The sequence below is a fragment of the Thalassophryne amazonica genome, chromosome 1, assembly GCF_902500255.1.
Source record: "Thalassophryne amazonica chromosome 1, fThaAma1.1, whole genome shotgun sequence".
NCBI lineage: Eukaryota > Metazoa > Chordata > Actinopteri > Batrachoidiformes > Batrachoididae > Thalassophryne > Thalassophryne amazonica.
The window spans coordinates 37,547,625-37,566,007 of NC_047103.1; the positions used below are offsets into that span (position 1 = coordinate 37,547,625).

Genomic DNA, 18,383 nt, shown 5'->3' on the forward strand with positions numbered 1-18,383 from the left:
CTAATTTGTATCATGGCTAGGAAATATAGTATCCACCAGGACTTCTTTTATTTTTTGTCTGTCATCCTGATGCATCTATCGGAAAGGAACAAAACATTAAATAAGGCAGTTCCACGAATGGAGGCCAAGTCAATTGCAGGGGAGTAAAACATTGTCAGGTAGAAAGAAAGAGACGCACATCAACCTTCATGCTTCTTCAGGCAGTGGGCGTGGGTGAATTTAGAAAGCCTTACGGCCGTCTTTGTCTCCCTTCAAGCAGCTAATTATTGCGTTAGTAGCATTTTGCGCTTGATTTAATATGCGGTCCTTTGACAGTGAGAATTAAATTTGATCCCCTCCCATCATCAAAGTTGCTCATCCCTGATACTGATGCTTATTTACTGTTTGTAGATATGAGATATTATTGAACATGAGTGCTAACTCTTAGTATGTTGTCAGGTAGCACGCGTTTATTTTGTGTTTTTCCGTTTCCGATGCGACAGTGAACATCAATCGGTAATGTTAGCTGTCATTGTCGGACATCTTGGTTCTAAATAATGTGACGCTATGGCGCGTGACATAGTGTCGATTCACACCATTTCATCCCATCTAATCACAGCAACATCTTCACACATACTCACACTCGCATGTATGTTTGACTGCACACGTGCACACTCGGATCAGATAGAATATTCAGGCTTCATCTCTTGAGATTATCTTTGAGGTGGACTTCCACCGAGCGACGACACGCGTGGATATATCTCCACAGCTGAGAGTAGGTGACGGCATTAGTAGTTTGTATTCCAGGCGTTGCATCTGTACAGTGCATCCTGACCCCCTGAGTCTCAGCATCCTTCACAGGTCCAGACCAGCCATTCAAAAATGAGGCTGATAGGGATTCGGTGGCGTGGGTTGCCTAGCAACTTCTATTGAGTGCAGCGGGAGGCCTGCCGATAGGGAGATTACCAGGGTTCCTGATAAAGTCCTTCCTGCCAGGAATGTCTGTTTATCGTGTGGCTGTCAGAGGAAAAATGTCAGCTATTAGCTCCCTCAAACTGGACGTTAGTACAGACACTGCAGGTAGTGCACACTGCAGCGACTGAGCAGCAAAATGCTTTACTCATCAGAGCCCCGATCCATGCCAAAAAAAAGCTCAATCTGTCTGATGTGTGTAGCTAATGCTTCACTCATGAATATGCAATAACTTGTTTTCACAGTCTTCCTTCCCGTGTCTCATTCTGCAGATGGATTGTTCGGAAGGTGCCAGGAGTTGGCTGGTGCAGACCTGCGCACATACGATATGTCTTCCTCTGCTGTGCAGCGCCTCAGGAACCTCCTACAGAAACTGGCTCACAGAGGTACTGTCTGGTCATCTGTCTGTCTTCTTTCCTGCTCCGCAGTCGTGGACACGCCTTACAGCTATGCTCACGACTGTGTGACGCAAGCCAAATGGCCAAGCTGTGTGCACAGCTACTGAGCTGTAACAAGTCATTTTGATCCACACTGGACCAGTGTTTCCACACCATCACCTGGCTCCAGCTGCCAATCTAATTGGTTTGTATGCTGGTAGGACAGTTAGTGCTCATTTTGTGGATGAGTAACCATGAGGTGTGCGGTGTAATCACATTAGATGATCTCACCCACTCAATCAATGGCAGCCGCTAATGTGTTTATTATAACACAATAAGATGCAATAAGATGTCTTTATAATAAAAGCAACAATCCAGCTCATTATGGGTGCAGTTACAATAGGATTAAGATGAATTAGTGGTTGCAGTATCCAAACCTGGAACCGTACTGGGTTTCATTTAGCTAATAGCGATTTTAATAGTCTCAGTCAGTCAGCCTCATCACATCTCATTAATTTTGTCATGTTAATCAGGCCCATTTGATATTTGTTTCTGGTCCTGGCTGCGGTGAACACACGTCTTTGTTACTGATGGGTAGAATGAAGAAAAAATGAAGAAAAATGAATGTCTACTTTTTCATAACATGCAACCACATTTTTGTCAATTTGTTAGGAAAGCAGGAAAAATCTATCTATCTATCTATACACACACACACGCACGCACACACACAGAGTCACAACAACAAACACCAAGCACAAACAGTATAAATGAATCAATAACAAAAAAATCCCAAACACAACCAGACAAGCAACAGTGCACAATCCCCCAATAACAAAATCAATAAATCTAGTTCATTAGATTATAACGCTCTTATAGAGCCTTTTAAAGCCAACTATAGTACCAGATAATTTGATGTTATCAGAACAATTATTCCAGACAGAAAATGCAATGACTTTTTACAGTAGTTCGAATGTTTGACTTCTCAAATACTGACGTTACTCTGAAATTGTAACTGTACTCCCTCATTTTAAACAGATCCTGGACATGCTGAGGAAAAAGCTTGTTTTTAATTTTATACATGATTCGAATATGTATCATGTGCTCTGACCACAGGCTGTGGGTCTGACTGGCTTAAAACAGCCAAAAATGGCAGCAGCAGAACAAAGCCATGTTGCTATGGGGCGTTCTATTGAGTGTCCCCTCTCGGTACTATATTCTCTTTGTTTGAGGTGAAGAGGAAACAGCGAGCCAGGCTGTTAAAGTAAATGAACGGGTTATTTCAATCAGAAACTTTGGGATCATAAATGGAATTGGTTAATTTACCATTTTCTTCTGAAAAATTAACCTATAAGTGAAAGCTTACTGATACTCGTTTGTCTCGAGTCACTGTCCCAGAATGAGATCCGTGCGCATTCACGTTTACAAAGAAAAATGAATAAAAAAAATTTATATGAATTAGTGTAAAATTTCACAGATGAGATGGGTGCCGAACAGCAACACAGTGTACAGTAATTTCAAATATGTGCAGGGTGAGGCTTTATGAGATGCTGACATTTGTGCAAAAGTAAAACAAACTTAAAATGGACAAAATATTAAAGGGAGTCTGGCTCCACACGTCGCACGACATAAACAAAAAACAAAACACTTAACACACTGCACAGTAAATTCATCCCAATGAGAACGACAAGAGATGTAATCCAATTCATAAATGTTTAATGAACAATGCCAGTGATGCCAGTCATTCCAGTGACATGGATGTGAAGGAAATATTAAGTACCAATGTTGAATTTTGAGTATAACCCATTGTCAATCTCTGCACTTTCAGTAAGTACACTTAGAAAAAATTGTAAATACATCATTCACTCATAAGATGCCTCAGAATTGAACAAAATAGAAAGATGGCATCTGTGAAGCCACTGTTTATTTTTTTCCTCAGCATATTTCCTCCAAATTCGGTAGCCTGTAAGTACAGCTACAGCCCACCAGGGGGCAGTAGGCACCTTTAACAGAGTGTGACCACAAGCATCAGCCCTCTAAACAAAATTGGCTTTGCAGGCCACTCTGTGCTTAATATCTTTTAACAGGCGTGAACTTGTGTTGAAAATCATTAAGAGAGAGCAGTTGGCTAACGGAAATTAAAAAAGAAAAAGAAAAATGCAGTGATGAAAATTAAACTCGGCGCGAACACACATTTATCCTAATTACTGCTTTGAAATAAACAAATGAGACCAAGGAGGACGAGGAGCCATCCGGTGCGTTACACACACCCCCCCCCCCCCCCCAAACTCCTGGCCCATTTTAACAGTTTTTTAATCCTTTAGTGCTGTTTCATCACGTGTCTTGTTCTCCACCCGTGTGTTTACAGAGGCTGCAGACATGACATCATCAGCCTGACTCATTTCTCCCGTCTGTCTCAAACCCACATCGTCTTTGGTTGAGTCCACAATGCCCCGTTAACGCCCGGTGGCACGCTATTCTTATCTACTCAACAGCCATTGAAGTGTCATGTTGGAAACCTTTCTGCAGCTCAGACAGCGTTATTGTACTGTAACCTAAATTGAAGCGATGAAGGGGGAGGGGGGGAGCACATCAATGGAATCGATTTACAATCCTCTTTATCTTGCATCAGAGACGCGAGTAGAAATCATACAATCTGTGCTCACTGCACAACACCAATGTCATTCAGATCAAAAGAAACTGACCCTTGTACAAAAGGTTGTCTGGATGTGCCCCCCCACCACTGCCTCCACTGCCGCCGCCAATGACTGGTATTAAATCTTCACCACAATACCCTTTGAATGCAAGTTACTGTCACCCAACAGCAAATGACTTTTATATCACACAGCAGCCAAGCTGAGCAACTTTAGTATTCAGCGTGTGCAGCCACTGTGTCTCTGTGGGTTTCATAGCACCGCTGCTGTCATATTGCTTTGGAATCCTAAATGTGCATGTGTTTGTGCAGACTGGGATATGTGATCTTAAACACAGGCACTAATCAGTAAGTGCACTGCATTAATTTGATGCCGACAATTCATATTTTAATTGAATGAATGAATTTATTCGGCACACACAGATCCAAAACAACAAGAAGCTTACAAAGAATGAAAATAATCCAACAATGCACCCATGCGCCTCAAAGGGTGTAGGCAGAAGCAAAAGCTTGTAAACACTCACCCCTTTAATCAAAAAATAAAAATGTATACATATGTATGTGAAATTGTACATATACCCATAATAACTAATACAAAGTATAAATTAATCCCTGAACTAAAATTTCAAAACACAAACATGCAAACAGCAGTGCACCAAAAACAAAACAAAATCAATAAACCTAATTCATCTTGCTATAGCAAGTAATAAAATTTTTTTGTAGAGCCTTTTAAAGCCAACCAAATTGCCGAGGAATTTTATGTTATCCGGGCAATTATTCCAAATATTAACACCTTGAACAGAGACACAATTACTTTTTACAGTGAATCTTTGATTTCTGAAATAATAATGCTCCTCGCAAATTATAACTGGAGTCCCTCATTTTAAACAGGTCCTGGACATGTTGTGGTAAAAGTTTATTTTTTACTTTAAACATAATTTGTATTATGATATAATCAATCAGGTCCCCAAATTTTGAAATATGTAAACAGATAAACAATAGATTTGTTAGCTTGTGATATGGTTTCTTACTAATAATTCTTATAGCTTTCTTATGAAGTAAATATATAGGATTTGTATTAGTTTTGTGGGTGGTTCCCCAAACCAATACAGTAGGCCATATTTGAACAAGTAATGAATGCTATAATAAGGTAACTAATGAGTGTTGGGGGAGAAAGTATTGTGCTTTATACAAAATGGCAATGATCTTTAACATTTTAGATTTAACATAATTTATGTGTGTTTTCCAACTTAGATTATCATCAATAAAGACCCCAAGAAATTTTGTTTCATTTACAAGTTCAGTTTCAATATTGTGTACTAGCAAATTTCTACATAAATTCATGGGATTATTTCCAAATATGATACACTTTGTTTTACCAAAGTGAACAATTTGTTTGAATCAAACCATTCTATAAACTTCTGTAGGTCCCTCTCCATCATGTCCAGAACCTGTCCCAGATGATCCCCACTACAAAACACAGTCGTGTCATCAGCAAATAAAATACAACTCACAAACTTAGAAACTAAACATATGTCATTAATATACAAAAGAAACAACAACGGTCCAAAGACTGAGCCCTGGGGCACCCCACAAGTGCACCTCAAAAATTCAGAATTTATCCCACCAGTGTGAATACATTGATACCTATTGTACAAATAACTAGCTATCCAATCATTAGCTAATCCTCTGATGCCGTGCTTCCATAATTTATCCAATAATAAGGTATAATCTATGGTATCAAATGCTTTCTGTAAGTCGAAAAAAAAAAACCCTACCAATTGCATTTGTAATATGTTCCACAAAATCAATTACCGCCAATGAAGTAGTATGATTTTTCTAAATCCATATTGTTGCTCATTTAATATATGATATTTAGATATAAAATCATTTAACCTTTTTGTGAATAGCTTTTCCAGAATTTTTTTTTAAATTGAGGTAGCAGTGAGATTGGCCTTGAAAAAAAATGTGTGTATCACCAGATTGGAACAGCGGTATCACTTTAGCTATTTTCATTTTGGAAGGAAATCTCCCAGTCATTAATGACAAATTACAGATACAAGTTAAAGGTTTAATGACACAATCAATTATGTTTTGTTTATCAAAAACATATCAAAATTATCGTAATCAGTTTATTTTTTCCCTTTTAGTTCATGAACTATATCAATTATTTCATATTAATCAGTTTCTCTGACAAACATTGAATCGGAAAGGTTATTACTTGTCCAGTTATCACAAGAACTCACATTAGAAGGTACAACTGAGGTTGCGAAATTTTTCCCCACATTGGCAAAATAATCATTAAAATGATCTACTATGGCTTTCTTTGATTTTACGCTTGCAAATAAAGTAATGCCATGTTCTGTCATCCACTTTTGGACTGAAAAAGAAAAAAGGGGTGGGGGGAGCAGTCACCAGCTATCCTGTGGATCATCTTTTATTTTTTGATATATCCAGCAGTCATATCTGTCACATAACTCACTGTTTATTTTCACTCTCTGTACACTCATGTCATAGTGCTATATCACACCGAGCTTTACTAACCTGGAGTAGACTGACCTTTGACCTTCCACAGATCACTGAATGTTCTTGTGATGCAGACAAGTGAAGTAACATGATGCATTGTGACATTTACATTAGTTCCATTGACAGTAATCGTCAGTCAGGGTGACTGCGTGACTATAAGCTGACATGTGTCGCTCCTGCGCTGTAATCTCATGTTATTCAAGGTCCCGCTTTGATATATGTACAAAAATGTTTTCTTTTACAGAGTGAAGAACTCTGTCAAATGCATTGAGAGAAAACAAGAGTGCTTTTTATGTAGTCATGCAGAGTGCATGTTAGCATAAAAAGCACGAGGCAGGAACATTTCAAAGAATCCTGCGCTCTGAACATAATGATTTCTTTCATAGTTTAATACATATGTATGGTAACCTATTTACAGAGCTCCTTTTATGGCACAATAAAAAAAGGTGATTTGCAGAACATACCAAACTTCATAAAGACATAAGTAACCTTACAATCCCAAATCAGAAAAAAGTTGGGACAGTACAGAAAATGCAATTAAAAAAGGCTTGTAGCCAGCAATACAGCCAGCATAAACTCAAGATATTTCATGTTTTGTGTGGTCAGCTTCATTTCATTTGTTAATATACACCCATTCCTACAGTAATGAGGTAACAATAATAATAATAATTAATAATAAAGTTATTTCAAACAGGTGATGTCAACAGGTGGTGGAAATCATGATTTGGTACTTTTGTACCAAATAACAAAAAGTTAAGAATTTGAGGAGCTAAGATGCCAAAGATCCTGTCAACAAATGTGTGAGAAAATTGAAATGTTTTAAAACTATATTCTTCAAAGAAAGAGTGGAAGGAATTTACATATTTCTCACTCTACAGTACATAATATCAATAAACAATCCAAGGAATCTGGATGAATTTTGGGGTATACAGGGCAAGAGTGCAAACCTAAAATGAACACCCATGATATCTTATTCGTCAGACAGCACTGCATCAAGAACTGTCATTCATCAATAGCTGATATAACCACATGGGCAAGGGATTACTTTTGGAAACCTTTGTCAAGCACCGTATTATGAAGTTACATTAACAAATGGCTCTTAAAACCTTACTGTGCAAAAAGATGCCTTATATTAAGCCTGTCTAGTAGCAGAGTTAACTTCTTTGGGCTTGGAGGCAACTGAGTCAGACCATCACATTTTGTAATGTAATCAGATGAATCAGTATTCTAGCTCTTTTTTTTTTTTGGAAGAAATGGACACTGTGTGCTCCAAACCAAAGACCAAAAGAACCACCTACACTGATATCAACAAAAAGTCCAAAAGCTAGGGTCTGTCATGGAATGGGGATGAGTCAGTGCCCTTGGCAAAAGCAATTTATGCTTCTGTGAGGGCAACATTAATGCAGAAAAGTATAGTGTTAGAGCAACATATTCTGCCTTCAGGACAACATCTTTTCCAGAGATATCCATGTGTTTTTCAACAAGACAATGCAAAACCACATTTTGTACACATTACAAAGGCAGGGCTGCAGCCGAAGATGGTATGGATAATGGACTGGCCTGCTGTGAGCTTTACCTGTCTCCAAAAGAGAATGTGTGGAGAATTTTGAATTGGAAAAAATGCAAAATCGGCAACCCCGTACTGTTGAACACGTTAAGATGTGTTTGCAGGAAGAATGAAACAAAATAACACCTGAAACACTTCATCGCTTGGTATCCTCAATGCCATAATGCCTTTTCAGAGTTGTGAGAAGGAATGGCAAAATTACAGTGGTAAATACTTTGGAGTCCCAATTTTTTATTTATTTTCTTACATTTCTTGGAATGTGTTGCAGGTCTGAAATGGTCGAATGCACAAATGAAATGAAGTTGACTACAAAAAGCATGAAATGTCTTGGGTTCATATTGTTTGCAATGAAATATAAGTAAATGTACAGTCCTCTCCAGAAGTATTGGAACAGCAAGGCCAATTCATTTGTTTTCATTTTTCACTGAAGACATTTGGGTTTAAGATCAAAAGATGAATATGAGACAAACATTCAGAATTTCAGCTTTAATTTTCTGGTACTTACATGTAGATGAGTTAAAAAATGCAGGACATCCCACCCTTTGTTTGAACTCAACCATTTTTCAAGTGAGCAAAACTATTGGAACATGTGACTGACAGGTCACATTTCTTGTTGCCCAGGTGTTGCCTTTTAGGTTGATTGTTCAAGCATTAAATAGCTCAGCATTAGTGTAGCCTTGGGTTTAACCTATAAAGAAGTCTTTATAGGTTAAACCAGTGGTTCCCAAATGGTGGTACGCATACCCCCGGGGGTACGTGAGTGCCTGTGGGGGGTACGCGGGGCAATGAGCAAAAAAGAAAAAAAGTGTCATAACACGCTGTAATTGTGATAAGCTGTCTGAAACAATACTATTATAGATGTGTGTAAATGCTACCATCTAGTGTTGAGTCAATTTATTGCAACAGATGGGTGTGACTATCTGGGTGATTGACACCTGTTGCCATGCCAGCGCAGCTCACTTAGCCGCCCCATGAGCCCGCCACACGAGTGGCAATATGGACAAGTGGCTAACGGGAAGAAAACAGCCCAGTGCCAAGACACCTGCCACAACTAGTCAGCTTGGTGCTAGCGCTAACAGTCTAGCTGATTGTCCAACTACAGCGACTATGACGGACTCAGATCTGATCGATGACCCCGATGTTTGTGTGGCTAGCGAGAGTCAAGCTAGCGTAACCAGCAGCATCAAAGAGGACAGCGGTGACAGAGACGCAGAGCATCGAAGTGTGGGACAGCAGACTTTTGATTGAGACCAAAGACTATTTAATCGAGAGAATAAGACATCAGAGAATCGCAAATATGATGACAACTACATTGCTCTTGGTTTCACGTGTGTTAACACGGGTGGATTTCTTCGCCCTCAGTGTGTTAATTGTGCAAAAGTTCTATCGCAAAATGCAATGAAGCCATCACTATTGCGCAGGCATTTAGAGACCAGTCATCCCCATTTGAAAAATAAACCACGTGAATACTTTGAGCGTCAGTTGAAACTATTATCTGCAAGTAAAAGTTGTATTGCAGAGACAGACACTGCCAACAGGAACCGGCTGCGAGCATCATACATGGTCAGCTATAGAGTTGCTAAAACTAACAAGCCACACACTATAGTGGAGGATTTAATACTCCCTGCTGCCTCAGATATGGTTGGAGCAATGTTGGGGGAAAAGGCAAAAAAGACTATACGGACTATCCCGTCATCGAACAACACAGTTTCTCGACACATCAGTGCTATGGCTGAGGACGTTTTGAAACAGCTTCTTCAGTGGGTAAGAGGCAGCGAGTATTACGCTCTACAGCTGGATGAGTCCACAGATGTTGATGGCCTTGCACACCTCCTTGTATACGTGCGTTACATACATGAAGGGACAGTAACAGAGGACATGCTCTTTTGTAAACCTCTTGAGGAAAGGACCACTGCACTTGACATTTTTCAAAAGCTGGATAACTTTGTGAACACAAACGGCCTAATGTGGGATAGATGTGTGGGTATATGCACAGATGGCGCACGGGCAATGACAGGTAGACATGGGGGTGTGGTGACACGCATTCAAGCAGTGGCACCAGATGCCACATGGGTACACTGCAGCATCCACCGTGAGGCGCTGGCTGCAAAGGGAATACCTGCTCACCTCAAGAATGTTTTGGACATCACCATAAAGATGGTCAACTTTGTGAAAGCCAGTGTTATGTGTCGACGCGGGTTGAGGAGCGGACCTGCGTCTGACGGAACCCAGCGCTAAAATAACCAGAAAGCGGTTCCAATAACAAAACAATTTATTTTTCCACCCTCTGGTGCATAACAAAGTGTATGAACAAAAGATGCGTCAGTCTGGTGGAGTGAAGGCTGGCACGCTCTCCAGCGCCTAAAAGGATCGAGGCCCGGCGCTTCTGGACCCACGTTTACCACCAAACACCCTCCAGGTGGACACGACAAACCGACTCTGCGAAGGATAGAAAAGGTGAGGTAAGTCAGCAGCTACAACCACTATCCTTCAAAAGGCACACACTATCAGCAACACATTCAGGTCTATATTTAAGCTTTATGTAAATGAGCAGCTTCTCACAACAGGTGGAGGATCACCAGTCCGCACGCCACCGCAGTGAGAAGCGAGCTGCACAATTCTCATCACAATTCAAATATACTGCGTAACAAAATACCAAGTTACTATCAACAATTAGTCAAACAATCACCTCTGATGTGTGCTGACAGCATGTGTCCCTCACCCTTCCTCCTTCACAGGCACGATGTGTCAAACCCAGGCGCGGTCCTCAGCGTCTCACAAACGAACATCACAAGGTTGAGTTCCCGGCAATTCTGCTTGAATCACACATGGCTTAAATGCAGAACGCCATCTCATTATCTGCTTCAGCTGAAAGTCTTTAAGGTTGCACGTGAGCACCATCCACAGGTGCTGCACATAATGTTGATGAGGGTGAAGGACTCTTCTGCCAGCACCTTCTCCACAGACAATAAATCAGTTTACATACCACCTGGAGAGCAAAGAAAAGAAAAGAACACCAAAATGTCCAGCCACACCCCCCCAACACACAACAGCCAGGCCCATGAACTCACGCTTGTTTGCTGCGTTGTGTAATGAAATGGGCAGTGAGTATGAGACGCTGTTATTATACACAGAGGTGCGCTGGCTTTCAAGAGGCAGGGTATTAACTCGCTTTTTTGAGTTGAGAGATGAACTTAAAGTTTTCTTCAGTAAACATGATTTTGCCCTGTCAGAACATTTGCACAACGAAGAATTTCTCACTAGTCTGGCTTATCTTTGTGACATTTTTTTCACATCTGAATGAATTAAATCTTGGATTACAAGGGCTGACTGTAACAATATTCAATGTTCAAGATAAAATTGAGGCCATGATCAAAAAGGTAAAACTCTGGATAAACTCCCTTGAGTCAAACAATACCGAAGTTTTCCCAGTGTTGCATGAGTTTTTGTGCTCAAACGAACTCAGACAGAGGCTGCGTGAAAGCAGAGATGAAGGCGCACCTTGGCGCACTGTCTGCAGAGCTGCACAGATATTTTCCTGAGGCGGACGGGTCAAACGAGTGGATACGTCATCCATTTAGTGCTGTGACCACATCTTTATCAACAGCGGAACAGGAGAGCCTTATTGACATTGCAACAGATGGATCGCTAAAAGCAGAATTTAATCAGAAGACACTGACTGACTTTTGGATTGGCCTGCGCGTGGAGCAACCTGCACTTGCAAAGCGCGCTATTAAGACTCTCATGACATTCGCAACTACGTATTTGTGTGAAAGTGAATTTTCCACACTGACGAACATGAAAACAAAATACAGAGCCAGACTTAATGTTGAAAATGACTTGAGACTCAGCCTTTCACGCATTGAGCCTAACATTACTGAGCTGTGTGCATCCAGTCAAGCCCACGCTTAAAATTAAACATTGGAGTTTTCCATTGCATTATAATTGTTCACATTGTGGTTTAAATTGTTTTAATTAAGGCAGATACTGAAATGAGGCTTCAGTAGGTTTTGTTAATAAGTGCCTCAAAGGTTCAGCCCACTAAATCTGAAGTTAATAAAACATTTGTTATTCTAATAAATGATACACACAGATGTGTCTGTATATTGTGGTATATATATGATGTAATTTTATGTGGTTGATAAAACTTAAATGACATGTCAAGTCCGCCGGTGACAGGGGGTACATGACAGAAACTCAAATGCCCAAAGGGGTACTTGTCTTGAAAAAGTTTGGGAACCACTGGGTTAAACCCAAGGCTAGTAAGAAATGCAGTTGCATTTCTTGCTTATGAGGACAAACCAACGTGATGACCAGAGGACTATCTATGGGAGAAAAGCAAGCCATTTTGAAGCTGAGAAAAGAACAAAACTTGATCAGAGGCACTGGACAAACATTGTGCATAGCCAGCGCAACAATTTGAAATGTCCTGAAAAAGAAAGAAACTACTGGTGTACTGAGGAACACACATTGAACAGGTCGGCCAAGAAAAACAACAGCAGTTGATGACAGAAATATTGTGAGAGTTGTAAAGAAAACCCCAAATACATCAGTAAGTGACATCACCAACAACCTCCACAGTGCAGGGGTGAAGATATCAAAATCCACTGTTTGAAGACTCAGAGAGCAAAAATATCAAGGTCATACCACAAGATGCAAACCATTCATCAGCTGCAACAATTGGAAGACCAGATTAGAATTTGCAAAGAAGTACAGAGATGAGCCACAAATGTTCTGGAACACAATCTTATGGACTGATGAGACCAAGATTAATCTCTACCAAAGTGAAGGAAAGGCCAAAGTGTGGAGAAAGAAAGGAACTGCTTATGATCTGAAGCACACAGGCTCATCTGTGAAGCATGGTGGAGGTAATGTCATGGCTTGGGCTTGCATGGCTGCTTCTGGAACAGGCTCATCAATATTTATAGATGATGTAACTGACGATGGTAGCAGCAGAATGAATACAGAAGTGTACAGAGACCTTTTGCCTGCCAGTTTACGGAGAAATGCATCCAAACTAATGGGGAGGATGTTTATCATACAGCACGACAATAACCCAAAGCACACAGCCAACAAAACAAAGGACTCCATCAGGGGAAAAAGTGGAAGGTTTGACACTGGCCAAGTCAATCACCTGATCTTAATCCAAACAGAGCATGGAGTTCACCTCCTGTAGAGGAGACTGAAGGGAGAAAACCCCCGAAACAAACAAGAACTGACAGAAGTTGTGGTAAATGTCTGGAATAGCATCACAAATGAAGAATGTACCAGTCTGGCGATGTCCATGGGTCACAGGCTTTAGCCAGTTGTTGCATCAAGGGTTATGCCACCAAATATTAAATGTTATTTAATTTGATTTTTTTCCTTTACTTTTGCTCACCTAAAATGTTGTGGTCTAGGTGATCTGTCCAAAGTTGCTTAATGCAACTAAATGTAAATACCAGGAAATAAAAGCTGAAATTCTGAATTATTGTCTCATATTCATCTTTTGATCTTTAACCCAAATGTATTCAGTGAACAACAAAGAGAAATGAATTGGCCTTGCTGTTCCAGTACTTTTGGAGGAGACTGCAAGATTCACTTCAGGTTTTTTTTTTAATTTATATTTTCCATACAGTCACAACTTTTTCTGATTCTGGGTTGTATAAAAGACAACAATGCACAGGCACAGACACACATGCAATTAATGTTTGTTCAATATGTAATTGTGTTGCTGGTTTACCCTCATTTTTTTCTTTATTTTTGCGGTTGTACAATGAGTAAGTACACTGCATAGTTGAAACCTTTTTCTTTTGTGTCTGTTTCTTAGTTCTTATTTTGTTGTGCAAGTTCTCACAAGCAAAGCCTACAGTTATATCCAGGTCGAACACCATGGATCAAAGACTGGTGGCTGTATTTTAGTTCTTAGTTTATATCCTATTACTGGCTCAAGATCACTTTCTGTGGCCCAAATGTGATAGTGTTGACATTTTACCCATTAATGAAAGTCCTGTCCATGCCTTCATATCTCCACCACACGTAAAAGTATCCAAAAATCAGCAACCACACAGTCAGTCCTGAAGTGTGCCATGCTTCAAACTGGATCCCGTCCACCTGATCAATTGTCAGGTAGTTTTTGGGTGTATCCATCCGAGTAGGTGAGCCTGTTTTGGCAAGAGAGCCATCAGACACTTGATTCAGGTTTGGCTTCAGCAGTGATAAAACAGGATGACAGGAAAAAAATCTCATGAATTTTCACATGGAAAGCACTAAATGAGAGGCCACTCAGAAGTGTACAACAAGTGGCATCCATCAAAAATAGACTTGGTGCGTATTTGATGCTTCTGAAATGCACCACTGCACTCCTGTTGAGCTAGCAAGCTTTGACTGTAGTGGTGGCTTCTAGCCACCGATGGGAATGCATAGAGAATGTCATAAGATCTGGGCCAGTATTCGCAGAGACTCTCAGAGTCCTCTCAGAGACCTCCCAATTTAGCCTAAAGATTCTTAGTAAGGAATCTTAGCTTAAGAGTGATCCAGGAAGTGTCTGAGATCAAGTCTGAGCAAGGAGGGGACAGAAACTTTTATCTTTGTGAGGAGGCAGGGTTGAATCCGATGCTTGGTATGACACAGTCTTCTAAGAGCTGTGATTGGTTTGTTGGGAAAGTGAATGCACGGACCCACGTTAGGGGGCGTAAATGAGCGGTCAATAGGAATACCAATAAACAATTTATTATGCAAAGGTGCAGAGTCCAAAATATGCAGAGTCCAATTAATAATAAATGGTGACACGTGGGCAGGCCCGAGGGTAGGAGACGCCTATCCAGAGAAGAGCCGGGACCCACGAAGTTCCACCGCCAGCCGGAGGCCTGCAACACACCAGAGCCACCAAGTCCTGGTACCCCCAGGTGGCCACCGCTCGAGGCTGTCGGACCGGTACTGCTGGCAGGAGCAAAAACAGATTAGGTGGGTGTGTGTACACCCAGAAAACAGTCAGCAAAAACTCAGTAATCCTCCTGAAGGAATAAATCCAAATACTCCCAGAGTGCAGAGGAAAACTGGAAAACGCACAGTGTCAATTGTTATACTTAGCAAGTAAGAAGTGAGGAGTGGAGATGCCAACTCCTCCAAACTTCCCACAAACTCGGCTCCAAGCTGCAAGTATATAATCACAATTGCAAAGACTTCAGTAACAATGAATGTGCGTACGGCACAAAACGGCTGAGTAGGTTTACCTGTGTGGTAAGCTGATAACTCTGCAGAGTTATGGTGTCTTTCCCAGGCTTTTATGGAGTGATGATGATGAGGATGAGAAACAGCTGACAGCCAGCGGAGCGCACCTGGTGGTGTCCAAGGAGGCCAACAGGCCCGTGTGCCCTCTAAGGGCCAAAAAGTGCCAGCATGGCAGGGTGCCATCTGGTGGTGGGCCAGCAGTACCTCCTCTTCAGCGGCCCACATAACAGGACCCCCCCCCCCAACAGGTGCCTCCTGGTGCCCGACCCGGCTTGTCCAGGTGCTCTCTCTAGAAATCCGCCAGGAGGGCGGGATCCAAAATGAAGCTCCTCTTCACCCAGGAGCATTCCTTGGGGCCATACCCCTCCCAGTCTACCAGATATTGAAAACCCCAGCCCCTCCAACGAACATCTAGGAGTTTCTTGACGGTCCATGCTGGTTCTCCATCAATGATCCGGGCAGGAGGTGGCGCCAGTCCAGGGATACAGAGGTCTGATGTAAGGTGTGGTTTGATCCAGGACACATGGAAAACAGGGTGAATCTTCAGTGATGCCGGGATTAGCAGTTTAACTGCAGCAGGGCTGATGTTCTTAGTTGACAGCCAAACCTCCTGCCCGGGCTGATAAGCTGGGCCGGGGCTCGTCGGCGGTCCGCATGGTCCTTAGCCCACGTCCGGGCCTTCAGGAGAGCAGAGCAGGCTTTCTTCCACACCTGACGGCATCTCCTGAGGTGGGCCTGGACCGAGGGCACCTCAACCTCTCCCTCGACAGCTGGGAACAATGAAGGTTGATACCCCAAGCAGACCTCGAATGGGGAGAGGCCGGTAGAGGACAACACTTGGCTGTTGTGTGCGTACTCGATCCAGGCCAGGTGTTGACTCCAGGCCATCGGGTGCGCTGATGTGACACACCTCAGGGCTTGCTCTAGGTCCTGGTTAGCCCGCTGTGCTTGATCGTTCGTTTGTGGGTGGTACCCGGATGACAGGCTCACCGTAGCCCCTAGCTCCTTGCAAAAGCTCTTCCAGACCTGCGAGGAGAACTGAGGACCAAGGTCTGAGACGATGTCCGTGGGGATACCATGCAGACGCACGACATGGTAGACCAGGAGGTCTGCAGTCTCCTGGGCAGTCGGGAGCTTCAGGAAGGCCACGAAGTGGGCCGCCTTCGAGAACCGGTCCTTTATCGTCATGATGACCGTTTTACCCTGGGAAGCAGGGAGACCTGTGACGAAGTCCACTCCGATGTGGGACCAGGGGCGATGAAGCACCGGTAATGGCTGGAGGAGCCCCCTCTCCGGTTGGTGGGATGCCTTGCCCCTGGCGCAGGTGGTGCATGCCCGGACGTAGTCCCTGGTTTTGGCTTCGACTGACGGACACCAGAACTGCTGCCGGACCACTGCCACGGTCCTTCGCACCCCCGGATGGCAGAAGAGCTTGGAACCGTGACAGAAGTCCAACACGGCAGTCTGAGCATCTGGTGGCATGTACAGTCTGTTGGATGGTCCACCTCCGGGGTCCGGGTTTCGCGTCAGGGCCTCCCTGACCACTCCCTCCACGTCCCATGTGAGGGTTGCGACGATAGTGGACTCCGGTAAGATGGTGTCTGGTGGGTCCAACAGCCTTGCTACAACTTCCTCTTAGTGCACCCGGGACAGGGCGTCAGACTGGATGTTCTTGGTCCCGGGGTGGTAGGTGATCTTGAAGTTGAAGCGTCCAAAAAATAGTGACCATCGGGCTTGCCTGGGGTTCAGACGCTTGGTGGTCTGGATATATTCCAGGTTCCGGTGGTCAGTGAGAACCACAAATGGGACCACAGCTCCCTCCAACAGATGTCTCCACTCCTCAAGGGCCTCTTTCACCGCCAGGAGTTCCCGATTGCCAACGTCATAGTTCCATTCATCGGGGGTCAACCTGCGGGAGAAGTAAGCACGGGTGGAGAACACTATCGGACTCCCTGCTCTGGGACAGCATGGCTCCTATCCCTGAGTCAGAGGCATCCACTTCAACTATAAACTGGTGATTAGGATCGGGCTGCACCAGAACTGGTGCAGTCGAAAACCGGTGTTTCAACTCCCTAAACGCGGCTGCGCACCGATCCGACCAGGTGAAGGGGACTTTGGTGGAGGTCAGGGCTGTAAGGGGGCTAACTACCTGACTATAGCCCTTAATGAACCTCCTGTAAAAATTGGTGAACCCTAGGAACTGTTGCAGCTTCCTACGATTTAACGGTCGGGGCCAATCTCTCACCGCAGCTACCTTAGCCGGATCAGGTGCGACGGAGTTGGAGGAGATAATAAACCCCAGGAAGGACAAAGAAGTCCGATGAAACTCACACTTCTCAGCCTTCACAAACAGCTGGTTCTCCAATAACCACTGAAGGACCTGACGGACATGCTTAACATGAGTCTCAGGGTCCTGGGAGAAGATGAGGATATCGTCTAGGTATAGGAAGACGAATCGATGCTGGAAATCCCGCAAAACGTCATTAACCAAAGCCTGAAATGTCGCGGGGGGCGTTGGTGAGGCCAAACGGCATGACCAGGTACTCAAAGTGACCTAAGGGGGTGTTAAATGCCGTCTTCCATTCGTCTCCCTTCCGTATCCGAACCAGATGGTAAGCATTCCTAAGATCCAGTTTTGTGAAAATTTTGGCTCCATGCAGGGGCGTGAACACTGAATCCAATAGAGGTAACGGGTATCGGTTGCGAACCGTAATCTCGTTCAGCCCTCTATAATCAATGCATGGACAGAGACCACCGTCCTTCTTGCCCACAAAAAAGAAAACTGCACCTAACGGGGATGAAGAATTTCGGATTAGCCCGGCAGCTAATGAGTCCTGGATGTAGGTCTCCATTGATTCGCGTTCAGGAAGTGAGAGGTTGTAAAGTCTGCTGGACAGATACTCAGCGCCTGGAACCAAATCAATGGCACAATCATGCGGTCAATGCGGGGGCAGGGTGAGTGCCAGATCCTTGCTGAAGACGTCAGCAAGGTCATGATACTCAGTCGGCACCTCCGTGGGATTGGGGGGGACTCTGACCTCCTCTTTAACTTCATCACCAGGTGGCACCGAGGATCTTAAACACTCCCGGTGGCAGGTTT

At 43.2% G+C, this 18,383-nt stretch overlaps 1 protein-coding gene across 1 annotated transcript in view; it reads left to right on the top strand.

Annotated features, from left to right (window-relative positions):
• Positions 1 to 18,383, top strand: part of ptprn2 (protein tyrosine phosphatase receptor type N2) — a 471,897-nt gene that overhangs the window by 93,491 nt on the left and 360,023 nt on the right. The window contains exon 3 of the mRNA XM_034168195.1: positions 1,224 to 1,337. Coding sequence (XP_034024086.1) covers positions 1,224 to 1,337 — 114 coding nt within the window. The remainder of the gene's footprint in view (positions 1 to 1,223; positions 1,338 to 18,383) is intronic.